Raw genomic sequence first — 27,518 nt, forward strand, 5'->3', positions numbered from 1 at the left:
TACCGCTAGCCTAGAGGCTTCATGATGTTATTGTAGGGCCCAGAGTAGACTGATATTGCTAATGTTATTAATCAATGTTTTGTTGTTCAATACCTCAATATTCCAGACGTGATGTCAGCGGTCATTGATCATTCCAATTATCAGTTGCACTCGGCCTAGATGTAAATAGCATTCCCTAATCTGACTTCTCAACGCAGTCAGTTCATTGTGAACAGTCATGTGTCGGACATGCATCACATCCCTGTCCAAATGAAATGCATTCAACAAAGCACACACACACACACACAAACAGCCGATGCTGAAGGATGACTTTTCTTGGGTGTGTCTTAGGTCCGTCCGCAGCATCTGCTCAACAAATCTGCTCAGCAAATCAGTCCCAGATGCCCCTACTGCTGCCTGCTGCCCCCGCATTCCTCCCAAACAAGCCTGTTACAGGCTCCCAAACACCACAACAGCCCTGCTCTGGATCAACACACACACACAAAGGCCTGGTACACAGCCTGAACCAGCTAGAGAATAACCCCAGAACAGCACTCACAAACTAGGCCAGAGAGAGCGAACCATGCTCTACCAACCGAGCCACACAGGACCACAGAAAAGTACAGAATGTGTATGGAACCATCGCACAGGGAGCCCAATAACTTGCTAGGTCCTGTCGGTGAGCACCAGTATCACTATCTGTGGTGTCATTGTCAACAGTACACTGCACAGTACTGCAATTTTAACTGAACAACCACAATCTCTACAGACGTCCAACCCATGCAGGATTCGAACCTACAACCCTTTTGTCCATAGTGCTGTGTCTTAACCACTGGTCCACCAAGCCACTACTTGGGCAATTATAAGAGACGATAGGTTTTATTTACATTTTTATTCCAAAAAGACCTGTGATCCCATGTTATAATGGACCTCTACACACACACGCTCTGGTAGCTGTTCAGACAGACCGTGAAGAACAGTCCTACTGTATAGTTAAACATGATTATCTCTAATCCCTGTGGACACTAACATGCAGAGGTTAGTTAGACAGACAGACAGACGACTGGAGAGAGAGGGGTTAATAATACTGTTATTACTTGCCTATTGCCAGCAGCACAAAGATAACATACAGAAACACACACACAGGCCTTACAACTTCATCATCATCATTATCAGAAGCTGCAGCAGTTCAATTGACCTAGCTAGTGTCAGACAGAAGCAGGGTGTACTTCACAGCCATTAAAGAAATAAGTAGTAATTGATATCGTCCATCAAAACTATTTTCCTATCGCATTATGTACAATTATTACAGTTGGAGCAGAAATAATAAAACATCTAAAGTACAGTACAATTTCCAGGTATAAAAATATATTACCGATCTCCAGGAGTATTTACAAAAGACAAGTTTCTCTACAAATGCGAGTAGGTCACTACAACATCATGTCACTGTGCTGTTAGGTAGTACAACTAGACTACGAGCTTAAAACATACAAAAACACCCCCAAAATGGCTAAAATGTTTAGCACCTACACTACATGACCAAAAGTATGAGGACACCTACTTGTCGAACATCTCATTCCAAAATCATGGGCATTAATATGGAGTTGGTTGGTCCCCCCTTTGCTGCTATAACAGCATCCACTCTTCTGGGAAAGCCTTCCACTAGATGTTGGAACATTGCTGCGGGGACTTGTTTCCATTCAGCCATAAAGAGCATTAGTGAGGTCGGGCACTGATGTTGGGCGATTAGGCCTGGCTTGCAGTCGGCGTTCCAATTCATCCCAAAGGTTCGATGGAGTTGAGGTCAGGGGACTGTGCAGGCCAGTGAAGTTCTTCCACACTGATCTCAACAAACCATTTCTGTATGGACCTCACTTTGTGCACGTGGGCATTGACATGCTGAAACAGGAAATGGCCTTCCCCAAACTGTTGCCACAAAGTTGGAAGCACAGTATCGTCTAGAATGTCATCGTATGCTGTAGCATTAAGATTTCCCTTCACTGGAACTAAGGGGCCTAGCACAAACCATGAAAAACAGCCAGAGACCATTATTTCTCCTTCACCAATCTTTACAGTTGGCACTATGCATTCTGGCAGGTAGCGTTCACCTGGCATCTGCCAAACCCAGATTCATCTGTCGTACTGCCAGATGGTGAAGCGTGATTAATCACTCCAGAGAACGCATTTCCACTGCTCCAGAGTACAATAGCGGCGAGCTTTACACCACTCCAGCCGACGCTTGGCATTGCGCATGGTGATCTTAAGCACTCCCATTCTGTGAGCTTGTGTAGCCTACCACTTCGCAGCTGAGCCATTGTTGCTCCTAGACGTTTCCACTTCACAATAACAGCACATACAGTTGACCGGGGCAGCTCTAGCAGGGCAGAAATTTGACGAACTGACTTGTTGGAAAGGTGGCATCCTATGACGGTGCCACGTTGAAAGTCACTGAGCTCTTCAGTAAGGACTTTCTACTGCCAATGTTTGTCTATGGAGATTGCATGGCTGTGTGCTCGATTTTATACACCTGTCAGCAATGGGTGTCGCTGAAATAGCAGAATCCACTAATTTCAAGGGGTGTCCACATACTACTGTACATAGTGTATTTTCAGAAACAATTAAAAACACATTCTAAATTCACTTCATCATTTGGAGGAATTTGACGTTCAAATGAAAATGAAAAGAAAAAAGGGGGAAATAAAAGAGGTATTGAAATCTCTGGTCTTCACTCCTGTCCAGACAGGATAGGGACTTCCTGTGAGAGGTGACATCGTCAGGCTCTCTTTTGATTGGTCCTTCTTAGTCTCTAGAAAAACATCCTGTAACGACAGCAGCACTTTACATTAGTTTACAGTTATGCATCTTGTGTATGCATGTCATGACTCCTAACACGGTCCACCTCCACCCACAGTCATGCATTTAAAGTAATTATAGGAGGACGCCGACCACCACATCAAAAACAAAGCCTGTCTGTAACCCTGGACACGCTCATACTGGAGTAATAAAGGCCCAGTGCACAACTTTTGTGAAGACAAATATTTTCAATGAAAATAAATCTGATTTATCAGGGGACTGCTGCAGCACCCCTACTTCCCTCAGCTATGTAGCCACTGTATTGGTGGTGAGAGGGTTGGTATTATAGTGGTCAGATGGGTCAACAGCAGGGGATAACACTCAAGATGCAAGATGGCATTGAGGGAGGGAGATGGGTCAAGAAAGGGGTGGAATGCTTCGTCTACAGCAGGGTTCTTCAATTCCAGTCCCGGAGGGCCGAAACACCTCTGTTTTTCATCCTCTCCTTCTAATCAGGGGCTAATTCAGACCTGGGACACCAGGTGAGTGCAATTAACTACCAGGTAGAAATAAAAAACAGAAGTGTTTCGGCCCTCCAGGACCGGAATTGAAGAACCCTGGTCTACAGTGTAGTATTTTCTACTGGCTGACAACAGCGACTGGCGCCACCTGGTGGGGAAATAGATAGCAGTTACATCATTCCTGAATCTTGAAAGCTGTACTTCTCAGATTATTCCTGACACACAAATCATAACCTAACCCTAACGACAACACATCATAATCTGACCCTACTGAATGTCAGGCATGTCAGGATTCCTCTTCTCACCATCCCATACGAGACAGAGCGGGAGGAGGAGGAGAGTGGAGGAATGTGTGTTGGAAAACAAACAAACAGGCCAAGGAGCCAGTGAGTGCATTAGGGGTTAGGGGTCACCCAGTAAAATACTACTTGAGTAAAAGTATTTGGTTTTAAATAAACTTAAGTATCAACAGTAAATGTAATTGCTAAGATATACTTAAGTATCAAAAGTAAAAGTATAAATCATTTATAGTTTCTTTAAATTTACGGATGGTCAGGGGCACACCAACAGTCAGACATAATTTACAAATGAAGCATTTGTGTTTCATGAGTCTGCCAGATCAGAGGCAGTAGGGATGATCAGGATGTTCTCTTGATAAGTGTGTGAATTGGACCAGTTTCCTGTCCTGTTATCCATTCAAAATGTAACAAGTACTTTCGGGTGTCAGGGAAAATGTTACATTATTTTCTTTAGGAATGTAGTGAAGTAAAGTACAGATACCCCCAAAAATGACTTAAGTAGTACTTTAAAGTATTTTTACTTAAGTACTTTACACCACTGGGGGGGGGGGGGCATTCTTCAGGGACCCATACGTTCTTCACTTTGCCTATAAAGCATTTACAACACTGCTTGTAAGAATAAAAGAGAGGAAAATCTTAGGAGGAAAGAGATTTTAGTTCTAGGTACAACAAACTCAAAGCAGCAGGCATTCACATGCAAGGCCGACATGGGGTTCAGGATCACATATCTCCATCCATCTCTTCAAAGCCATAGGGCGTTCATATTTAGCTCTGTGCTGCATGGCCATCTATTACAGGCAGACTGCAGCCTTCATTCATTAGCTTGGTAAACACAGAGTAGCACTGGCCCACAGGGATCACTGGGCCAGTACTGGGTCTAGGGAAACACACTGGCTGTGGTAGCTACGCTCACATTGTTGTTGTTGTGAGTCAACCAAAGTTTGAGTTATGTGCACGTCCGCAGGCACGCACACACACTATTTGGAGAGTTAATGATTAGCCCTAATGGTCTCTGCCTCAAGATTGCTGCCCCCCCCCTTCAGCGCACACACCTGTATATGTTGGGGTCCAGCAGTACGTGTGTGTCCTGGGGCAGCTGGGAGAGGTGGACCACCTTGGTCTTCTGCTGCGGCCGGTCACTCTCATTCACCCACACATCAGGTAGTCTGGAGAGGGAGAGCGAGTGAGCGAGATGGAGAGAGAGGGGGAAGAGATGACACAGTCTGTACAAATCCAGTCTTGCAATTGGCACCGTTGCCTCTCTAAGCTGGTGTCTGACTGGCATCCAACAGAAATGGGTTAAGAGGAGATTGCATTGGTACATATGCATGCTTCCTAAAGCGCTTGTCTAACAGTGTATTTAGGTGTTATCCGTGGGAAACAATGGGAGAGGATCAATGCCAGTACTGGGCTCCTCTACTCCTGCTACAGCCGTCACTGTGTGCGTCACCAGGAAAGCACCCCAATGAACGAACAGAGAGAGGATGTGGGGGAGATGTGAATGAGCAGTGCTTGGTTCATCATTAGCAGACTGCTTGGCTATAGATCACAGATTCAGAGAGGGGCAGATGAAAGCCCTAGGGGGAGGAAAGGAAAGGAAGAAAGAGGGTTGGATAGTGGGTGAAAGGAGAAGAGAGAGTGGTGATAAAGAAATGGAGAGGTGAGAGGGGACCATACCCTTGCAAAGGGATGAACCCAAAACTGCAGAAAAGCACCCAATAACATGCTAGGAGAGAGAGGGGAAGGCCTCAGCTGTCTCCTGTTACGGTTTAATCACAACAAATACAATGCTCACCGCACAGTGGACTGTGTACACATAGGGTGCTGCTGCTGCAGCTCTGTAGCGGAGTGCTAGGAGTGACTACAATAACATCTGTTCGACATTCTCCATGGTAGTGTGGGTGACGGTGGTGTTTACAGCAACATGGTCCTTAGAGAGACATATCTAACTCTCAACCAAAACACTCTCACAGCTTCTGAAACGAGTGCTGCAATACGTCTCCTCCTCCTCCTCCTCCTCCCTTCTTCATCCAAATCCCCGAAACAACAACTAATATTCCAAAGAGAGGTTTATTTTGGACATGTACCACGAAAGCAAGAGTCGTTTTGGCGTTTAGCCTGTTTCTTGACCCAGAAGGTTGTTTCTATCTGAGATGAGCTCTCTGGGGAGAGACTAATGGCTGAGGTCTGAGGAGGAGTAGGGCTACACAGGGCTGCAGCTCAATTGTCTGAAGTGGCTTCCTCTCCTCATCTCCTCTGGCTGAGAGACTAATGGCTGAGGTCTGAGGAGGAATAGGGCTACACAGGGCTGCAGCTCAATAGTCTGAAGTGGCTTCCTCTCCTTGTCTCCTTCCCTTCAAGAATTTCCCTGATAATATAGTATGCTAACTACCTAGCTAGCTAATTTACAATATTCCAGTCTGAAATGCACGTAGCTGGTTATGATAGCTGGTATGATAGTCAGGGGGAAAGACACAGGGGAGCACTTGGTCATTAATGCTTTCCTCTCCTGAACTGGGCCACTGATCAAAATTAGCCTATGGGAGTACACCAAAGGAACAGAGAAAGAGTTAGAGAGGGATGAAAGGATGGAGAGAGAGATCACAGGGTAGCTCCCACAAGACGAGTCAACTCATCCAGATCACTGACCCTTCTGGATGGAAGAGACGCTAACCTAGGTATGCTCCTGTGTGTGTGGTGGTGGGGGTCAGTGGGGTGACGTGTGATTGCCTGCCTCCTGCCAGTAGTACAGAGGAGAGAGAGGAGGACAGTGGCCCCGTGTCTGCTAACAGGAGAGAGATGAAGAACAGGATGTGGGGAGGAGAGGAAGACGGCAACTCACATGTCCTCTGGAGTCCAGTGGAGGAGGACTTTAACCTTCCCAGAATCTTCCTTCCTCCTCGCTATTACCTAGAGACAGAAGAAGAAGAGAGGTAAGACACCACCCAGTAACAGAGACATTGGAAAACAACACATTGTTGTTGAGGTCATACTGGAGAGATATTTTAGAGACACACCCACCATCCCTAACCAAAGGCATGATGCTGATGTCAGGTCAGTAAAGGAATCAGACACCTGGCTCCAGTCTAATTGAGCCAGACTCAATCTGTCCTCCCTCCCACTCTGCAGACTAACACTGTTACCTCACTGGCCTGAAGACGCCAGTCCAGCCGCTAAACATATACACACCCTGTGTGGTAGGAACAATACAGCTCCCTGAATGACGTTAGTGCATTCCACAGTGAGTGAGTGTATGACCCTGGACCAAGGTGAAGACTAGGAGTGCTCTTTATCTTTAGAAACACACAGATGGATGTGTGCGTTCACACACACACACACACACACCGTGTCAAGTAGGAAAAGACGGCACACTAGACTCTCTCCCACGGTTTTATCTGCTGATTGCTTTGGCTTAGACAAGGCCTGCTGGGTTTGCCTGGCTACCCAATGTCCTTGCTCCAGCCAAATGCTACACCACGCCCACGGACGTTAATTTCTTCTCCGCAATGAGTCTGGATCAGAGTACCTCCCAGACGATTTCTAGAACGCAAACACATTCTAACCATTCTGATTGGTCCCAAAAACCGATGGGTTGGGCCAGAGCCAGAACACACGCGGGTAAAGCAGTGTTTCGAAAATTAATCATTGGCTTTGATACTCTGATTGATTAGAGACAATCCAATCGCTGATTACTTTGTTTTGTACAACACCCCTCACTTTGACATCACCACAAACAACTTCAATGATGGCAGTTTCAGACTGAAGTATGAAGTGAACAGAGCAGCGGAAGAATTCAGTTTGAGTCGTCAGGCAACTGCTGGGTCCCTCCGCTCTCGCTTTCTCTCTCTGTGATGCAACTGGTAGAAGCACTCCAACTGCTTGTATAGGGGAGAGATGGAGGATGGAGGAGTGAGGGAGGAGACAGGCTGGAGGGAGGTGAAGAGGTCTGTTTTTTAAGCGGCTCCAACAACAGGCCTGGATGGGTCTGGACTCTGGCATGTACGTCAGAGCAGTGAGCAGTGTGTGTGTGTTTCGTGGGAGGGTTGCTGGCAGTTCCTTTATTAGCAGTTTAATTAAAAGGGGCATGGGAGTCAGTGTTATTCCCTGGCTGGGCCCTTCATTTTCAGCAGGCCTTACACTGCACACATTAACTCATGAGAGTTTAAACCAGATTCTGCTGGTGAGTCGTCAACTTTGGAAAACAGTTCATGCACTGAAGCGTGAAAATTCCTCTCCTTCCCTGCCTAAGCAAGTGATGCTTTTAAATCAGCATTTAATCTCAGCAGGCTTTTTATGTGAAATAAATGGTGGTTTAATTGACCCTGGTCAGCCAGTCGACTGCCTGCCCCTCTCCCGGCCTCTAGTTGGCTCAATGGAAGTTCCGTCAACTTTTAGTGAATCTGTTTTAATTTCAACAACTTTCTACATGTGATGTGCTAGATGCTTTGCGCAAGATTGATGTAAAAAAAAAATCCACTGGGCTGATTTACTTGATCCTTTCTTGCTGCAGCTTTCTGCTCCTCTGATTGCAGAATCTTTAACACACATTTTAACTTACAATTATTTCTGGTGCCATCCCCAGAGTCTGGAAAGCGGCCCACATACTCCCCCTTCAAAAAGTGGTGACGAGTGTGACCTAAATAATTAGCGCCCCATTTCCAAACTCTCTTGCCTTGCAAAAATTATAGAACCTTTGGTAAATACTCAATAAATATTTTTTTAAATAAGAAATGTATTCTAATTATACAACGGGTGGGTCTAAATCCTGGATGCTGCTGGGTTAAAACAGCATTCCAGACGGTGTTTATTCCATAAGTTACCACCGGCTAAAGCTATGACGTTGAAATGCCTATTTTCTCTGTTCCATCTCACTGTGCAATCAGCCCAGCCAGGCACAGCCTATGGAAAATAATAATAATAATTCACAAAGTAGTGCACTGGGCCTTTACTAGTATTAGTGTCGGGACTATATCTTGTGGAAGGATGAAATAGTATGAATAAATTCATCAAAATAACGTTTATGAAAATATGTCAATCATTTTAATATGTTGGTAACCCGTTGTATACAAGTGATAATGCCCTCGAAGCCGGTGCTTGGAGGATATATTGGCACGGTTTGCCGGCCCTCGACTTGGTCTTGGTCCTAACAACACCCGTGCCAATATATCCTACAAACACCGGCTTCTCTGGCATTATCACTTAAATGTAAACTAGTCAAGTTTCAAACCAGGTTATGGCACCATCTCTGCTACTTCGTTGGTTTTAAATTATGTTCTTAATTGTTTGGATAAGAAGAAACACTGTGCAGACCTTTTTGTTGACCTGTCTAAAGCCTTCGATAGTGTGTTTCACTCATTACATATTCAGAGGTTTTCATCAATTGGCCTGGACCAGGCTACGTGTAGCTGGTTTGAAAATGATTTAAAGATGCACTATGCAGAAAGTTTGCCTAATTTCAGTTCCTTTATTAGCAGATTAATTAAAGTGGCATGGGAGTAAAGTGTAGAGAATCATTGTACTAGCTAAACCACTGTGAAATATATTTTACATAAATATTGTATTTTCAGTTGTTTGAAGCAGTTGTACAAAACTGAAAGTTAGATGCAAAAAACTAAACGTAAGAACGGGAAGCATAGAAATAAAGCACGTAGAACAGATGTACCCTTCTTCGACTTGCTTTCAATGAGAATTACAGATCTATAACTCACATTTCTATATGTGAATTTGGTCCGGTCACCCAAAAAGTGACATATAGGACAGAACACGGTGTGTATTTACTGATGGTGCTAAATCAGGTTTTCTTGACATATCAAAGGGTGTCCTACAGGGATCGATTCTTGGTCCGGTTATTTTCACATGAACAATATAGTTTTTTCTGTTAAAAACAACTTTCACCTGTATGCAGATGACACTGTGGTGTATGCTATTGACCCCACAGCTGACCAGGCTTTGTCAGAGTGACAATCTGCCTCTATTGCTCTGCAGAAAGCCGTTGTTGAACTGACATTTGGTACTTAACGCAGGCAAAACCAAGTACATGTTATTTTCCAAATCACATTAAAAATATATAAAAATAAGCCATTTAGCAGACGCTTTTATCCAAAGCGACTTACAGTCATGCGAGCATACATTATTTTTTAAATTATTTTTTTTATTGTGTATGGGTGGTCCCGGGGATCGAACCCACTACCTTGGCGTTACAAGCGCCGTGCTCTACCAGCTGAGCTACAGAGGACCATCGGATGATTTATGCATACTTACTTTGTAGGGGTGTAATGGTACACTTATTCGTACCGAACCGGTCGGTTCAGGGACCTCGGTTCAGTTCGCACGGAACCCGACTGAATACATAAAAACAACAAATATTACAAAATAAAAATACTGTGTCTTTAGGCTATGCCTACGCTGCGAGTAAATCTGAGCTAAAGACAAACATTTCAGGCTATTCCGTTAAAACTAGCGCCTATGCGCACGTTGCAATCAAAATTCTAACCTTAATTGGCGTATTTCAAACTGCCATTTTGTGAGGCACAGCCGGGAACTAGTTCTGTACGATGGTGAGGTCGATAAACCAGAATTTGAGGATCCTCAATCATCGTTTAAATCTCCAGTTTGGGAATATTTTGTCTTCCCAGCAGATTACAACAGAGATGGAAAGAGCATTCAAGCATTCCTTGGCAGTTGATTCTGACCGGGCCAAAGAAATTACAAGAGCGATAGGTAGGTGTTTATATTTTTACAGTCTTTGCTTTATAACCACGGATATGCACCCATTCACTGTGATTGAGAATAGGGGGTTTCAGCACCTTGTGAAAGTGCTTGAGCCACGTTACAAACTTCCCTCTTGCGCCCATTTAAGCAAACCGGTAGTCCCCGCTCTCTATAAGCAAGCCAAAGACAAAGTTTAGAATCAATTGACCAACGCACACGGTGTTGCGCTTACTTAACAGTGTACCCTGGAGTGGGAGATGTACCGTGCTACAGACATGAGTCACAACTGCACATCTGGCACTGAAGGAGACAGTGTCATGGTGTGTTCGTAACCAAGTGGGAAGTTACCACATACGACTGGGAAAAATCCACTTGAATGGCCCTCCAACTGGTACTAACTAGTGGGAAACTCGTCTATCATCTGGAGCACGCACTTCTCCCACATGATGACCTCTGACGTCACCTACTAAGGAAATGGCCTCTAATAGCATTTGGCAGTTAAATTCAACAACAGAACATTTATAAAAAGCAATCTATTGTGGTTTTTTATTTTTACAAGCATGATAGCTGTACTTTAAGTTGATGGTCGATGCAGCTTGTTGACCATTAGCCACTGGCGTTTCTGAAGGAGTTCAAATTACATTAATGCATCCAACTGGTATTTATTACTTCTTAACTTGTCAATTCCCACCTCCCAGATGGTGACAAATGCAGCATCAGAGTGGAAACTTGTGAGGACCAACATAATAATCCTGTCACAACAGAATGCCAGGAATATTGTGAATGGCATTTCATTTTCCTGCTGCACCGAAACTGAACCGTGACCCCAAAATCGCAACACATACCGAACCGTGGGTTTGATGGACAGTTACAGCCCTAGTACTTTGGATGGTGCCCTCATTGATCATGTCCCGCTTATAAATATCTGGGCATCTGGATTGACGAAAAGCTATCTTTCAAAAAGCATGTTGATGAATAAGTTCAGAAATTAAGAAAAAAATAGGCTTCTTATATAGGAACAGGTCCTGTCTTTCGTTAAATAGCAGAAAACAAATCATTCAGTCAACTTTCATTCGCGTTATTGACTATGGCGATATCGTCTACATGAATGCAGCTGCCACTGTATTGAAGCCATTGGATGCAGTTTATCATAGCGCATTGCGCTTTATTACAGGCGATAGGTTCAGTACACATCATTGCATTTTGTATCAGAAAGTAGGCTGGCCCTCCGTGAAGTCTCGTAGATCGATGCATTGCGCTCTTTTTTTGTCTATATAGCCCTCTTGCATACATTCCTGTCACACCTTACCTCATTGTTAACCTTTAGACGTACAAGTTACCAGACTCGGACTCAGTGATGGCTAACCCTTCAATCTCCACCGAATTAGATAAATCTGCTTTTAGTTTTTTTGCGCCTCATGTGGAATAATCTCCAAAGTCCTTAAAGTTAAGAGTTGGTGCCTCTAGAGCAATTCAGGCAGATGTTAGAGGGCCTTTTTACTGAAGAACGTGTTTGTTTCATATGATCGCATTTTGCTTTTTGTGTTTACTTTTCAAATACTGTGTAATTGAAGTGTATATAGATAGATATGTATAATAGTGTAATGGTTGTGTATTGATGTGTTCATGCAGGGCTCATCTGCGAAAGAGACTGTGGTCTCAGCAGGACTCCCTGCTTAAATAAACGTTGTTTTTTTAAATGACTACTCTGCACAGCTGAGACTGTAATAGTGTAGGTCTGTTTTGCCCTCTGCTGTCTGAACAGTGAAGTACAGCGTGTGTGCAGGACCATGCATGGTCTGCTGCAGCTGGATCACTGACCATGCTGTGGAAGACGATGGTGATTGTATGTGGGAGTGTGTATACTATTACTAACCGTGCTGTGAAACACCACACTGTGTCCGTTGCCCAGGCTCTCTATATGCGTAGCCAGGTTGAGGCAGATGGCCCGGTGTCTGATAGCATCCATGGTCTGAGCATCAAAGAAGTCGTGAGGTCGTGCTGGAGGGACAGAACACACTGGGGTGAGAGAGGGGGAGCATTAAACTGAGGTTCATAGGTCAGCGGTCAGAGGGGATTAGCCAATCAGATGGATCTGACCCTCGTAGATATTGATCATCAAAACGTTTCCCACCACCCGATTGGTTAAGACGCTTGGTTTGAATGCCAGGCAACCTGACCAGTGAGTACATGATTGGGTGATTGATTGTATGATTGAGTGTGTGCGTGCATATCTGTGTGTGTGTGTGCATACATGGTTGCATTTGTGGGTGCACGCATGCTTGCGTGCGCTTGTATTATCATCCTCGTGGGTACCAGAAATGCCAAAAATCCCAGAGGCCATTTTAGGTTTAGGGGTTAGGTTTACAGTTAAAATTAGGGTTAAAATTATGGTTAGGATTTAATGGAAATCAATTTTTAGGTCGCCACAAGGATAGTAAAACATATGCTGTGTGTGTTTATATGTGCGTGTGTGTTTCTCGGATACGTACGTAAAGACCTCCTGCGTTTGTTCTTGAGTTTCCGTCTCTTGTTAAGCCCCGCCTTCGAAGGTGAATCCTCCTTCATCTTGGCCTGATTGGCCAGCTTGTTGGAGCTCTGCGAGCTGAAGTGGGTGGGTACGTGGCGCGCTAGCCCCCCCTGGGAGGCAAACGTGGCATTGCAGCCCCCCACCACACACTGACAGAGATAGAGACAACACTGGTGAGAATACAGACTAGTAGATTCAACAGTAGACAGCTTATACAACAGCACTTACATATATAATAATAGTATTGGTCTTTCTATTTGATGAAATCTAGGTGATTTCCTTTTCAATACTAAAGTAGGCCTGAGTATAGAAGCACTGTTCAATGGAAAGATTCAATATATAATATCATGTATTAGCGTTACACAGGATAGCGTGTGACAGATGTGTACTGTGTTAGAATATTCTTGTCTTGGAGATCATAAGAATCAATCTACAGCGCATGACATGTATATACAGTAGGTACAGGGCCTTCAGAAAGTATTCACACCCCTTGACTTTTTCCACATTTTGTTGTGTTACAGCCTGAATTTAAAATTGATTAAAATGAGATTTTGTGTCACTGGCCTACACACAATACCCCATAATGTCCAAGTGGAATTATGTTTTTAGAAATGTTTACTAATTAAAAATGAAAAGTGGGAATGTCTTGCCAATAAGTACTCAAACCCTTTGTTATGGCAAGCCTAAATAAGTTCAGGAGTAAAAATGTCCGTAACAAGTCACATAATAAGATGCATGGACTCACTCTGTGTGCAATAATATGACTCTCATCTCTGTACCCCACACACAATTATCTGTAAGGTCCCTCAGTCGAGCAGTGAATTTCAAACACAGATTCAACTACAAAGACCATTGAGGTTTTCCAATGCCTCACAACGAAGGGCACATATTGGTAGATGGGTAAAAATAATAAAAGCAGACATTGAATGAGGCAAAGAAATTAACCTTCTGTCTTGAATACAAAGCGTTATGTTTGGGGCAAATCCAACACATCACTAAGTACCACTTCATATTTTCAAGCATGGTGGTGACTGCATTACATTTTAGTCATTTAGCAGACGCTCTTATCCAGAGCGACTTACAGGAGCAATTAGGGTTAAGTGTCTTGCTCAAGGGCACATCGACAGATTTTTCACATAGTTAGCTCGGGGATTAGAACCAGCGACCTTTCGGTTACTGGCACAACGCTCTTAACCACTAAGCTACCTGCCGCCCGTCATGTTATGGGTATGCTTGTTATCGGTAAGGACTAGGATGTTATATATATATATACATATATACAACATCCTAGTCCTATGGCAAGACTTGAAAACGGCTGTCTAGCAATGATCAACAACGAACTTGACAGAACTTGGAGACTTTTTCTTTTTTGTTAAAAGGGGAAATATGCAAATATTGTACAATCCAGGTTTGCAAAGCTCTTAGAGACTTACCCAGAAAGACTCACAGCTGTCAAAGGTGATTCTAACATGTATTGACTCAGGAGTGTGAATACTTATGTAAATTAGATATTTCTGCATTTAATTTTCAATACATTTGCTAAAATTTCTAAAAACATGTTTTCACTTTGTCATTATGGCGTATTGTGCGTAGATGTGAGAGAGAGAAAACGATTTGATTGATATTTAGTTCAGGCTGTAACGCAACAAAATGTGGAATAAGTCAAGGGGTATGAATACTTTGAAGGCACTGTATGTGACATGAGGATGTGGTTTGCAGAGTCAGTGCTTTTGATGGCATGTGTGTGACATTGAAGGGATAGTGAGCGAGCGAGCGACCGAACAGGAAAATTGAAGAAAATAGGGTGTTTTCTCACCTTGAATGGTTTGTCTCCACTGTGTGAGACCATGTGTCTCTGGAGCCAGCTCTGACTGGTCGACGGGGTGTTGTACACCTTGCAGCCCTTCCACAGACACACAAACACCTGCGAGAGGCCAGCAACACTGTTACACACACACATATCTTCACAACCTAGCTCTTATGAGTTAACCAAGATGCAATGTAAGAAACGAAATGTCCTACAAACTCCTACTTTCCTAGAGAATTGTAGTAGTTCGCAGAAAGACATTTCATATGTAAATTCAATGACAGACCATTTTTAGATTAAGCATCTCGCTCTCTCTCTCTCTCTCTCCCCCAGCCAGCATCTATAATGTACAGCAGTACTATTCATCTGGAGTTAGTTTATCACAGGATGTTTGGATTATCTTCAAGATGGAGAAGAGGAGGAGGGATTGATATTTTGAAGACAGGGTTGTGGTGGAGGAGAAGAGGAATGGAGGCATACAACTAGGAGGTGTAGGAAGAAGAGGATAGAAGATGGTGGGCAGGCAGGACAGAGAAGAAGATGTAGGAAAGCGACAACATACCCCTCCTCGTTGTCCGTCCACGTGCACGCCCCTGATGTGCTCGGCCAGGTCTGGGCTGGTGGTAAAGAGGAGCTGGCACTGGTCCCAGCAGCAGGTGTATGCCACGCCCTTACCCACCGACGGGGTGGCGGTGCCAGGGCCGTGCCCATTCATCATGGCAGGTGTAGAGCGCCCGCTGGAAGCTGTGCTTTCCATGTCCATCAGAGTACTGCTGATACTGAGGAAGGGAGAGCGACAGCGAGAGAGATGGGGTCAGCACAGAGATCTTTTGTTTTATAGTTCTAGTCACAGGTTTGGGCAGCATCAGTCAAAATATCATGGCGATTTAGTGTGTTTATGGCGTGTGCCGACACTGCTCTTCTGCAGACGGTGCCACTTCTCTGGGGTATATGGAGGTGAAGTATGCCTAGTCTACAAGGAGGGACGTGAGGGTGTCACAGCGGATTTTAATCTCATACCATTATAGACGTAGAAGTATCTCTCTCAGTCCTCACGCACAAAGCTTCTCTGACAGCACTAGTGACTCATAAATGCTACCATGTTGGACTGAATGAAGAGAAAGTGACCCACTGCCTGACACACACCTCGTAAGGCTGCCTGCCTCCAGCTGCTCTGTTCCTGAGGTCCTCAGTGCCAGCAGGGGAACAAAAGTTACATTGAGACCGTGCAGCTGCCCAAACAGCAGGGCTCTCTCCTCTATTCACTCCCTCCTTTCTTTCCTTACTACAGGCCTTTCTACCCCGGCCAGACAAAGCAACACGACGGGAGAGGGGGAGAAGGGGACAGAGAGAAGGGGGATCCTTTCTCCTTCAGATGCTACACTTCAGCTCCTGTAGCCCTGTTGGAACACAGGGACTTGAGCTTGCGTGGTAACTGGGTTTCTTGTAGTTAGCTACCCTCAACAGGTGGCCGGGATCCAGAAAGGAATTCCACTATTCTAGAAGCAAAAGGAGAAGGGTGGATATCGGGGTGTGTGAAATCATTGGATTCTCTGCTTCCATTTGAATAAGAATTGTATGTGTATAGTTCTTTTATGTTGGTTAGTCCAGTGATATTCAGACAGCGTGTGCAGGGGTAGATCTATGTGTATTAGTATATGGCTGATAGGACCACTGGACTGTTGCATAGTGCTATAGTTCTGTGTGTGTTCAGACTTCTGTTGTTACAGGCACACAAAGAGTCAGGTTCAATTACATGCACACACGTAACCGGAGTTCTCCATAGTGTTAAGTGGAGAATCATATCTGCAAACTCACTGCTTTGGAGGGGCCGTAACAACCCTGAGTAAATCATTTGCAGTTACACTGTAAGAGAATTGAGCAGTGAGTTGCACATACCATTACTCATTTCTATCACTCTCTCTTCTGCACTAGTTTGTGGTTCTGATTCAGTGAAGTTCCACCTTGCGCATTTCACATAATGTCACGGGGAATTCTGGGTACACATCTAAATAGCTCAGAAAGACTTGTGTGATTCACTCATATGCATGAGAACCTGTGTGTGTAAAGGACTCATTTCAACACAGGCATCCTGTAACTACAGTCACCCAGCCAAACCAACTAGAAGGTGATGAAGCGTTGTGGTGACCACACTGACCCACTTGGCACATCTGTTGGTGTATGTTAGAAGTAGCTCTGTGCCTAAACACCACCCTTCACATGAAAGCAGGGTCCTCTTGGTTGGCTTTGTAGTGAGTGATTATTTTCTTTGTCTCAGTGCTCCACTTCTGAAATTACTCATGGGACTTTCACCAAACGGTTTTCACAGATACATGCCCACTTGGAATATCTTACTTAACTCACTGAATTTGTTCACAAGATAAAATCAAGTCTGTGAAATGTTAATATTGCTGGTCTCTCTTTTTGACCATGGTTTCAAAGCAGCCACGTCATTACACAATTAGCATCGTGGTGGCCAAGTGGCAATGCTGGCCATACATGGACATTATGTCCAGATGCGGGTGTACGTGCAGCGTGGAACCACTCCATTGTAAACTAAAGGCAAACCTAGGCCTATTCAACTATCGGTTAAAACTATGCATGGACCCAAATGTTCTCTGTTGTCAACTGTCCATAACGCATCGTTGCGCATTGGGTGCTGATGCATTGTACCAAAACAAACCTGATTGTTATGTTAAACTGCTGTTTGGCAAAAGACAAAGTGACGGAGATATCACGCCACGCTACATAATTGCAAGGATAGTGTGTGCAACTTGTAACAATGTAGCTTGATCACAAACGTACACATCTTATCAAAATTTTATCATTGTTGGAGTGGGCGGGCAACATTGTTGCGCTCCTTTGTAGTCAACATTTGGTTGGGTATTATTAATCCACAGACCTGTCTTCCGAATCCATTCGACTGAGAGGTTCTCCATCCGAGGATGATATCTCGACACTGGCCCGTCTTTTGATACCGTGGTCGGTTTTCTCCGTGGATTCCTCGCTTTTGGTCTTGTCGGAGCTGGGAGGCGAGGACACGCTCTCCTCTCTTTGTTCTTGTTTCAGCTCCACAATGCTCTCACCGGTTTCGGTGCTGCTCGTAGGGATTCCCTCCACGGGAGTTTTAACCGGTTCAGGCAGTTCACAGGCCGGTTCTTCTTCTTTGTTACCGTTTTCCGTGGGTAAAACAGATTCTTTGGCGACTTCTGGTGCGACTGAAGGCTTCTGCTCTTTACTGTCTCCGTTGCTCACGTCCATTTCTGTTTCGTCGTCATTGTCACCCGGTTCCTGTTTCGAGTCTGTAGGGCCCTGCTTCTTATTCCCGTTTTCTCCCTTGTCCAATGTTCCATTTTGCTCGTTTGCCGGTGTGGAGTCTTGTTCGGTACCGTTAGTTGTAACTGCAGCCATGTTCACAGCGCTTAGTAAGCTATTTTGTGTTGTAGGCTACCCCACAAAGTTGGTTCTTTCTCCCAATCGCATGCGTTGTTTCACCACGGGTGTTCAACCCGGGCGCGAGGGGAGGAGGCATAACCATGACGTAGTCCCCTGCATTGTGAACCGTTCCACGTGTTCCAGAGAACTATTGTTATATTGGCCCTAATATTTCACTTTAAATTATGTCAATCATCACCCATTAACACATTTCAGTCATAAATCTAGACAATTCTTACCACCATACCTGTGCTCAATTATATTAGTAGGCCTAGCCTGTGTAATTATGTTTTTGCATTAAGACTTTAATGCAAATTCATCAAAACAGATATTTTAATTTCTTCATGACCTCCAGGCCTTATTCTGTTGTAAAAGTAAGGTAGGAGACCATGACCACGTGATGGATTATTCAAGTACAGGCATTGCCATTCAAGAGACCATTCCTATGTCCAGTGCATGTTGGTCTCCATTGCTGGAACTTGATGGAATGTCTGCACTGACTGATATTCAGTGGACCCCAAGAAGAGTAGCTAATGGGGATCCTAATAAAATACTAAATACGTAAAGTGGTAGGGATTAGGAACTATAGGGTAGGAGACATGGAAAGGGTAGGAACTAGTGGAAGGAGTGGAATGGAACCAGGCCCACATATCCACAGAGTGCTACAGACCGGCCCCACAAAAGACTCAGAGCCTCATTAACATGTGGAAGTATAGCTACTAATGTCTGTCCAAGTTTGGCAAATGGGCACAGCATGGGGGAGGGGAGAGATGAGAGGGGGGGAGGGGTGAGAGAGGGGGGGAGAGAGAGGGGGGGTAGGGGGAGAGAGCGAGGAGGGGGAGGGGGAGAGAGCGAGGAGAGAGGGAGAGAGGGAGCGAGGGAGGGAGGAGAGTGAGGGAGGGGAGGGAGGAGAGTGAGGGAGGGAGGAGAGTGAGGGAGGGGGAGGGAGGAGAGGAGGGAGGGGGAGGGGGGAGAGAGCGAGGGAGGGAGAGAGCGAGGGAGGGGGAGGGGAGGAGAGAGCGAGGGGGAGGAGAGAGCGAGGGAGGGGGAGAGCGAGGGAGGGGGGGAGAGCGAGGAGGGGGGAGAGCGAGGGAGGGGGGAGAGCGAGGGAGGGGGGGAGAGCGAGGGAGGGGGGAGAGCGAGGGAGGGGGAGAGCGAGGAGGGGGGAGGGGGGAGAGCGAGGGAGGGGGAGGGGGAGAGCGAGGGAGGGGGAGAGCGAGGAGGGGGGAGAGAGCGAGGAGGGGGAGAGAGCGGAGGGGGAGAGGGAGGGGGAGAGAGCGAGGAGGGGGAGGGAGAGAGCGAGGGAGGGGGAGGGGGAGAGAGCGAGGGGGAGGGGGAGAGAGAGGGAGAGAGGGGGGAGAGAGAGGGAGAGAGGGAGGGAGAGAGGGGGAGGGAGAGAGGGGAGGGAGAGAGGGGAGGGAGAGAGGGGGAGGGGGAGAGAGCGAGGGGGAGAGAGCGGGGGAGGGGGAGAGAGCGAGGGAGGGAGGGAGGGAGAGAGAAAGCGAGGGATGGGGAGGGGGGGAGAGAGCGAGGGAGGGAGAGAGGGAGGAGGGGGGAGGGAGGAGAGAGTGAGGGAGGGAGGGAGGAGAGAGCGAGGGAGGGGGAGAGAGCGAGGGAGGGGGAGAGAGCGAGGGAGGGAGGGGGAGATGGAAGAGAGCGAGAGAGGGGGAGGGGGAGGGGGGAGAGAGCGAGGAGGGGGAGGGGGAGAGAGCGAGGGAGGGAGAGAGTGAGGGAGGGGGAGGAGAGAGGAGGGAGGGGGAGGAGAGAGTGAGGGAGGGAGGGAGGAGAGAGGGAGGGAGGGGGGAGGGAGAGAGAGTGAGGGAGGGGAGGGAGAGAGAGGAGGGAGGGGAGGGAGGAGAGAGCGAGAGAGTGAGGGAGGGGGAGGGGGGAGAGAGCGAGGGAGGGGGAGGGGGAAGAGAGCGGGGAGGGGGGAGAGAGCGAGGGAGGGGGGAGAGAGCGAGGAGGGGGAGGGGGGAGAGAGCAAGGGAGGGGGGAGGGGGAGAGAGCGAGGGAGGGGAGGGGGGAGAGAGCGAGGGAGGGGAGGGGGAGGAGAGAGCGAGGAGGGGAGGGGGAGGAGAGAGTGAGGGAGGGAGGGGGGAGAGAGTGAGGGAGGGTTAGGGGGAGAGAGAGTGAGGGAGGGAGGGGGAGAGAGCGAGGGAGGGGAGGGGGATAGAGCGAGGGAGAGAGCGAGGAGGGAGGGAGAGTGCGAGGGGAGAGAGAGAGGGAGAGCGAGGGGAGAGAGAGAGGGAGAGCGAGGGAGAGAGAGAGGGAGGAGCGAGGGGGAGGAGGGAGAGAGGGGGGGGGAGAGAGGGGGAGGGGGGAGAGAGCGAAGGAGGGGGAGGGGGGAGAGAGCGAGGGGGAGAGAGCGAGGGGAGAGAGCGAGGGAGGGAGGGGGAGAGAGCGAGGGGGAGGGGGAGAGGGCGAGAGAGGGGAGGGGGAGGGGGCGAGAGAGGGAGGGGAGGGGGAGGGGGAGAGAGCGAGGGGAGGGGGAGAGAGCGAGGAGGGAGGGAGGAGAGAGCGAGGAGGGGGGAGAGAGCGAGGGATGGGGAGGGGGAGAGAGCGAGGAGGGAGAGAGTGAGGGAGGGAGGGGGGAGAGAGTGAGGGAGGGGGAGGGAGAGAGAGTGAGGGAGGGGGAGGGGGGAGAGAGCGAGGGAGGGGGAGGGGGGAGAGAGCAAGGAGGGGGGAGAGAGCGAGGGAGGGAGCGAGGGAGGGAGGGAGAGAGCGAGGAGGGAGGGGAGAGAGCGAGGAGGGAGGGAGGGGAGAGAGGGAGGGAGGGGAGAGAGGGAGGGAGGGGGAGAGAGTGAGGGAGGGGGAGGGAGAGAGCGAGGGAGGGGGAGGGAGAGAGGGAGGGTGTGAAAGACCGTGAATGGAAGTGACTGACCTTCTTACTGTGTCGATGACCTGACTGACTGGCTGTGTCTAGTGTTACAGTGGCATTGTGTCCAGAGCAGAGATAATTAATTTACCAAGTGGAGATGATCTATTGGCCTGTAGGCTACACTTCCAGTTGAAGGACAGAGTCCCAGTCCCTCAACGATGCAGAAAGGAGTTTTTTGACCTTTAAAGTTTGTCAATGTATCCTCTTCAGCACCATCAGACCTTCTATCATATCAGTGATCAGGAAATCATATCTGTAACAAGATCAAAACAAAACAGCAGGAAGCATTGGAAATTGAATTCCTTCTTTCTTCGCCTGATGTTTAAAAAAAAAAAAGTTAGTACTTAGCTTGTGTTATAACAACATAACAAACCCCCACCACAGCAGTTAAGAACATCAACATTTATTTCACATGATATAAAACAGATGAGATATGAACATTTTGCATATTAACTCTAATAATAATAACCTCATAGTTATAATATCTGCTCTGCTCTTTCTATGGTGTACATCATTTATACAATGAAACTTTACATTTATGTACATTATATTTTAAGTCCTGGAGGAACAAAACGTCTCCTTATTGCTTATACATGTGCTATTCTCTTCTCTCTGTACAGGACTCCACACAACCAGACAGAATCTAACACACAACCCTAATATCATAAAACGATTTGATCTTTCTTCTATATTTTACTTGAAATATATCTCAGCCATCGGGAAAAAAAAACAGAGAAGCAGATCGATTCTAACCCAGGACATTCACGTGTGGTTGTCGGTGGCGACTAGATCCCGCCGACAATCACATTTTATTTTATCCTCCCGACATAAATAAACACAATCTTAATAAAATATTTAAACTCTGTCCATCAGCAGCAATAGGGTGGCACCATATTGAAGTATAAACCCATTGTATAGTTAGTTCATTTTATACGTTTTATATATTTATATATTAACAAATTGTTTGAACAATGAGGGACTGTGTGGTGTAAAATCTGTGAAAAATTAAACTTTTAGGGCCTCAGGTAAAAAACTTAAATGGGAATAAATCCAGTAAAAAAAAACTCAAGAGCATATGGCGCCCCCGTGTGGTTAAAGTAAAGCACTGCCTTAGTGTGTGTAGATTTGATGCTTGGCCCTCTCCATAGTGTGTGACTGTGGGAAGATCTCAATTACATTCTCCTCGCATCCTCAGGTCATCGTCTCCTTCTCAAAACCCATTGGATGAGAAAGCCAGAGCTCCCTCCCCTCTGACCTTCTCCTCCAGTGGGTTTTGAGAAGAAGACGAGGAGATAGGATGCGAGGAGTATGCATTTGAGATCTTCCCAGTGTGAGACTCCTCTAGTGCTCTTATTTACAACTGTACAGTCCTCTCCTCTTCACAGCAGTGCTCAGCTCATAGACACTCAACACTTCCTCACAGAACATGTCCAAAATAACAGACCATCATAATACCTGTAATAATAATCAATTATCCCTATTATCACTCTGGTAATACTATCTTGTCCTCTGAATACTCTGTGTGTGAATGAGAGAGTTTGGCATCACAGTTATTGTGTAGGCAGGCAGTAAGTAGTACAAGCAGGCCTGTGGATCTTCTCTTTCTGTCTGTCTGGCTACAGTCGTTTCTATACACACAGAGAGCTACTGGGCATGCTCTGTGCAGGCTGGCTGGTGCAATCTTGGCTCTGTAGGATGCCATCTTGGGTCTCCAGGCTGGCATCGCTCATGAGTCACTGCTCACCAGGGTCAATGTCTGGGCTGCAGGGATGAGTGGAAAGAGAGGGAAGAAAAGGAGAGGGAAGAGACAAAGAAAAGAGGAAAGAGAGGTGAAGAGACAGATGAGCAGATGTCACAAGCCACAATGTCTAAAAAAAAATCAGAGAAAATGTTAACGCTGACATGATTAGAGAGTGCTTTTTGCTTAGACGACAAATTATGGCTGTGTTTAAATGGCTGGTGTGACATTGCCTGCTGGTAAGATCTGTGTCGATTGGAAGGGTAAATCTGAGGGCTGAGCATTGGGCCCTGAAGTTGAGGTTAGGGGGTGACGGGTAGAGATGGATAAAGGTCAACGGTTGTAGGTAAGGACAGAGAAGTCTCTTACGGAGTGTAGTTCAGTTCAGAGAACCACCTCCTCGACACGTCTACACACACATGAAGTGGGATCCGTCAGTGAGTTGAGGAGGAGATGGAGGAGAAGGAGAGGAGGAGGACTGGGGCGGAGAGGGCAGGCTTTTCACTGCAAACAACACACACGGGGCAAACCCACAACACATACGTGAGTGCTTTGACATTTATCAGTTATATATATATCAATCAATCAATACATCAATCATTCCATCAATCAATCATCATTAACAAAGCGATCTTCTGTGTTCTCTTACCTGCCATCATGTTGTTGTTGAGTTTAGCGCCCTCTGCTGGTAGTTCATAGGATATGTCAATGTTCCTCTGCGTCTCATGCTCCGGGGCCTCCCCCTGCACCGCCTCACTCTGCTTCACGTCATCCTCCTCAGGCTCAGGAGTCAGTGCTTCTGACACAGCAGCTGGCAAACTGGCACAGTCACATCTTCACATTCAGGCCTTATTCCAATACTTACAAAACCCATCCTTCCTTCCTGCCTTTAATGAGGTAGTCACTGATCTAAATACAGTTGGATGAAGGAAGGGATGGTTTTAAAGTATTCAAACAGGGTCAAAGTTGCAATCGATCCAGAGAGACTAAGATATGTCCTGGTGAGGCCCAGCTGGTCTCACCTGTTGTGGTGAATGATGGTGTTAGGAGTGTGGGCGATTCTCCTCTCGGTCTCCCTCTCCCCCTGCTGTCGATGTTGTTCAGGGATCAGGTACTGTACATACAGGGGCATCACACCCTGATCTGATATCACCATCATCTGGGTCTCTGACACCTACAACACACGGACAGTGAGATAGACTGTAGTCTGGGCTGTGTTCAGGAGGTACCAAACAGGAAAATATGTTTTGAAATGCCCTACTGAACACAATCTTGGTGGTCTAATGTCAACCCCTAGCGGCTACCTCTTTGGTATTTGGGGATCCAGTCCTTGAGTAACTCCAGCAGTCCACGTTTTTATTCTAGCCCCGGACAAGCACACCTGATTCAACTTGTCAACTAATCATCAAGCCCTCCATGAGTTGAATCAGCTATGTTTGTCCTGGGCTACAACAAAAATGTGTACTGTTGGGGATCCACACGGACTGGAGTTGAGACACCTGGTATAAGGCACATGGTGATAACCAATAAGGAGCTTTCACCATATTATTTTAAAACTGGGCTACTATATTGGAGGACAATAATTGATCCAACTGCATCATCATCATCATCATCAGATCATGAGATTCCATGGAGCTCAGGCCAGCTCTGGGAGGTGTCTCTCTCTTTGTAGCCCAGCATGAGTCACCACAGCTGGGCTGAGGCCCAGAGATAAACCCCTAAATCCAGCCTGGATCCTCCTCATGCCCACAGAGCCTCCATTAGCCTCCCAGATCAGATTAAAGGACATTAACACTGAGACCAGGCTGCTGCCAACACAACATAGCCATTTACACCCTAAAACCCTGAAACACACTTAGCTCAATGTTATTGGATTAGATATACATTTGTCCTTGGACAGGGATATGTTTCAAGTCTTTCCTTTATCTCTGAATACTCTCTTTGAAAACATTCATTTTTCAGTTAAGGAATACAGTGCTCTGTGCATCCTTTGGTATGTATCTTTCTTATTCATACAGAGTTACAGTACACCATACAGACTCAGTCACCACTCCTACTAGTCATCAACATACATATCAAATGATATTGTCTGCCATACATATTCTGCTGTCTGGTGGTCTGTGTGAGTAGGGACTCTCCCGTACCTCTGTGTCCACGTTGGAGCACTCCGTCTGGGGCTGTGGCTCCTCCGCACTCAGCCTGGGAACAGGGATGACATCCACCTCCTCAGCTCTGTAGCTGATCTCCTCCACTACAGTGATTTCCATCTCCAGCTCCACCAATGCAGCCTCGTCAATATCTAGCGCCTCTTCCGAAGACACTGCAGTCCTCTCTCTGACTAGTTCTTCAGCTGCAGCTCTAGCCCTCTCCAATTCTTCTGCAGCTGCTGCCACTGCGGCCCGGTCTCTCTCCAGCTCCAATTCTGCAGCCCTGTCCATCTCCAACTCCTCGTCTACAGCCATAGCAGTCCTGGCCATCTCCTGCTCCACCACTGCAGCCACCTCAGTCATGTCTCTCTCCAGCTTTTCTATGGCAGCTCGACCCTTCTCCATTTCTTCTTCTGCAGCTGCTGCAGCCCTGTCTCTCTCCAGCTCCAGTTCTGCACCTCTGTCTCTCTCCAACTCCACGGCTGCAGTCCTGTCCCTCTCCAGCTGCTCTGTAACTCGGTCTCTGACCTCCTCCAGGTCTTGCAGTGCTGCCTCCAGCTCCTGGGTGTCTGTGTAGACTGCCTCCTCCCGCCTGACCTGTAGCATACACAAGCCAAATTAATAACTCAGTTTTACAGTGTGTACACAACCACACTCAACTCTGTGAAACAAGGTTTATCAACACACACACACACACACACGCACCCCCCCCCCACCCCCCACAGCTTCCTCTGTTGTCATGTACACATCAAGTCCTATCAAACACACCAAACAGAGGAGGACTTACCTGTGTAATGAAGGGGTTCTCCTTGGAGAAGGATGGAGAGCGTGAGGGGGAAACAGTGCTGCTACTTCTCTTCTTGTCCCTGAGCGTGGCCTGCTGGTGTCTCCTGATCCTCTCCAGCTGCTCCTCTACACTCATCCTGGCTCTGCCGCTCTCCCTCTCCCCTGGTCTGCACGTCTGCTCCACCGCACTGTGAGGACGGTCCTACAGGGGGAGCAGTGGAGCAGGGATCAGTCACGTTGGATTATTATTACACCAAGTATGTTTTCTTCTGCCTGTCTATTGGTGACATACAGTGGGGGAAAAAAGTATTTAGTCAGCCACCAATTGTGCAAGTTCTCCCACTTAAAAAGATGAGAGGCCTGTAATTTTCATCATAGGTACACGTCAACTATGACAGACAAAATGAGGAAAATAAATCCAGAAAATCACATTGTAGGATTTTTTATGAATTTAATGGCAAATTATGGTGGAAAATAAGTATTTGGTCAATAACAAAAGTTTCTCAATACTTTGTTGTATACCCTTTGTTGGCAATGACACAGGTCAAACGTTTTCTGTAAGTCTTCACAAGGTTTTCACATACTGTTGCTGGTATTTTGGCCCATTCCCCCATGCAGATCTCCTCTAGAGCAGTGATGTTTTGGGGCTGTCGCTGGGCAACACGGACTTTCAACTCCCTCCAAAGATTTTCTATGGGGTTGAGATCTGGAGACTGGCTAGGCCACTCCAGGACCTTGAAATGCTTCTTACGAAGCCACTCCTTCGTTGCCCGGGCGGTGTGTTTGGGATCATTGTCATGCTGAAAGACCCAGCCACGTTTCATCTTCAATGCCCTTGCTGATGGAAGGAGGTTTTCACTCAAAATCTCACGATACATGGCCCCATTCATTCTTTCCTTTACACGGATCAGTCGTCCTGGTCCCTTTGCAGAAAAACAGCCCCAAAGCATGATGTTTCCACCCCCATGCTTCACAGTAGGTATGGTGTTCTTTGGATGCAACTCAGCATTCTTTGTCCTCCAAACACGACGAGTTGAGTTTTTACCAAAAAGTTCTATTTTGGTTTCATCTGACCATATGACATTCTCCCAATCCTCTTCTGGATCATCCAAATGCACTCTAGTAGTGTGTTACCCTGATGGTAGGCTTTGTTACTTTGGTCCCAGCTCTCTGCAGGTCATTCACTAGGTCCCTCCGTGTGGTTCTGGGATTTTTGCTCACCGTTCTTGTGATCATTTTGACCCCACGGGGTGAGATCTTGCGTGGAGCCCCAGATCGAGGGAGATTATCAGTGGTCTTGTATGTCTTCCATTTCCTAATAATTGCTCCCACAGTTGATTTCTTCAAACCAAGCTGCTTACCTATTGCAGATTTAGTCTTCCCAGCCTGGTGCAGGTCTACAATTTTGTTTCTGGTGTCCTTTGACAGCTCTTTGGTCTTGGCCATAGTGGAGTTTGGAGTGTGACTGTTTGAGGTTGTGGGCAGGTGTCTTTTATACTGATAACAAGTTCAAACAGGTGCCATTAATACAGGTAATGAGTGGAGGAGAGAGGAGCCTCTTAAAGAAGAAGCTACAGGTCTGTGAGAGCCAGAAATCTTGCTTGTTTGTAGGTGACCAAATACTTATTTTCCACCATAATTTGCAAATAAATTCATTAAAAATCCTACAATGTGATTTTCTGGAAAAAAAATTCTCAATTTGTCTGTCATAGTTGACGTGTACCTATGATGAAAATTACAGGCCTCTCTCATCTTTTTAAGTGGGAGAACTTGCACAATTGGTGGCTGACTAAATACTTTCCCCCCCCACTGTATTCTGTCCATCTCCAGCGCTTGCAGTGGTCAAAATGGCAGGGAATGAATAGTAACAGCAGCACTTCCGAATCCAAAATTA

The 27,518-nt window shown here is 46.6% G+C and overlaps 2 protein-coding genes and 1 non-coding gene across 15 annotated transcripts in view; all 3 read right to left on the reverse strand.

The window, feature by feature from the left end:
* Positions 1–607: 607 nt before the first annotated feature.
* LOC121543994 lies at positions 608–737 on the reverse strand. The gene has a single exon (XR_005996059.1). It is a non-coding gene; the product is annotated as a small Cajal body-specific RNA 14 (non-coding RNA).
* Positions 738–2,494: 1,757 nt separating this feature from the next.
* On the reverse strand, positions 2,495–18,176 carry aebp2 (AE binding protein 2). 2 transcript variants are annotated; one of them, XM_041853685.2, is made up of 8 exons: positions 17,543–18,176; positions 15,203–15,419; positions 14,650–14,757; positions 12,796–12,982; positions 12,180–12,304; positions 6,435–6,502; positions 4,645–4,758; positions 2,495–2,798 (listed from the first exon to the last, which is right to left on the reverse strand). In XM_041853685.2, exons 1-8 carry the CDS (start codon positions 18,049–18,051, stop codon positions 2,786–2,788), a joined length of 1,341 nt encoding a protein of 446 aa, XP_041709619.1. In that variant the 5' UTR covers positions 18,052–18,176; the 3' UTR covers positions 2,495–2,785. The 2 variants fall into 2 exon arrangements, with proteins under 2 accessions (XP_041709619.1, XP_041709618.1); XM_041853684.2 differs by having other exon boundaries at positions 12,180–12,322; positions 17,543–18,175.
* A 3,164-nt stretch (positions 18,177–21,340) lies between these two features.
* Positions 21,341–27,518, reverse strand: part of LOC121543645 (pleckstrin homology domain-containing family A member 5) — a 154,702-nt gene continuing 148,524 nt past the window's right edge. For 10 of the 12 annotated variants that reach the window (XM_045208475.1, XM_041853678.1, XM_045208478.1 and 7 more), the window contains 6 exons: positions 25,626–25,826; positions 24,836–25,435; positions 23,714–23,865; positions 23,341–23,510; positions 23,061–23,195; positions 21,341–22,714 (listed from right to left, as the gene is read on the reverse strand). In XM_045208475.1, coding sequence (XP_045064410.1) covers positions 23,101–23,195; positions 23,341–23,510; positions 23,714–23,865; positions 24,836–25,435; positions 25,626–25,826 — 1,218 coding nt within the window. In that variant the 3' untranslated portion in view covers positions 21,341–22,714; positions 23,061–23,100. Of the gene's footprint in view, positions 22,715–23,060; positions 23,196–23,340; positions 23,601–23,713; positions 23,866–24,835; positions 25,436–25,625; positions 25,827–27,518 lie in introns of those variants that run through there. The other 2 variants (XM_045208472.1, XM_045208476.1) reach the window with 2 other exon arrangements.

Source organism: Coregonus clupeaformis, chromosome 28 (genome assembly GCF_020615455.1).
Source record: "Coregonus clupeaformis isolate EN_2021a chromosome 28, ASM2061545v1, whole genome shotgun sequence".
Lineage (NCBI taxonomy): Eukaryota > Metazoa > Chordata > Actinopteri > Salmoniformes > Salmonidae > Coregonus > Coregonus clupeaformis.

Coding starts and splice junctions, on each gene's coding strand:
- aebp2 (XM_041853684.2), bottom strand. CDS start 18,051: ATGGCTGCAGTTACAACTAACGGTACCGAACAAGACTCCACACCGGCA. Junction 15,420..17,542: donor CGAATGGATTCGGAAGACAG/GTCTGTGGATTA, acceptor TCCCTTCCTCAG/TATCAGCAGTACTCTGATGG. Junction 4,759..6,434: donor CACTGGACTCCAGAGGACAT/GTGAGTTGCCGT, acceptor CTCCCTCTCCAG/ACTACCTGATGTGTGGGTGA.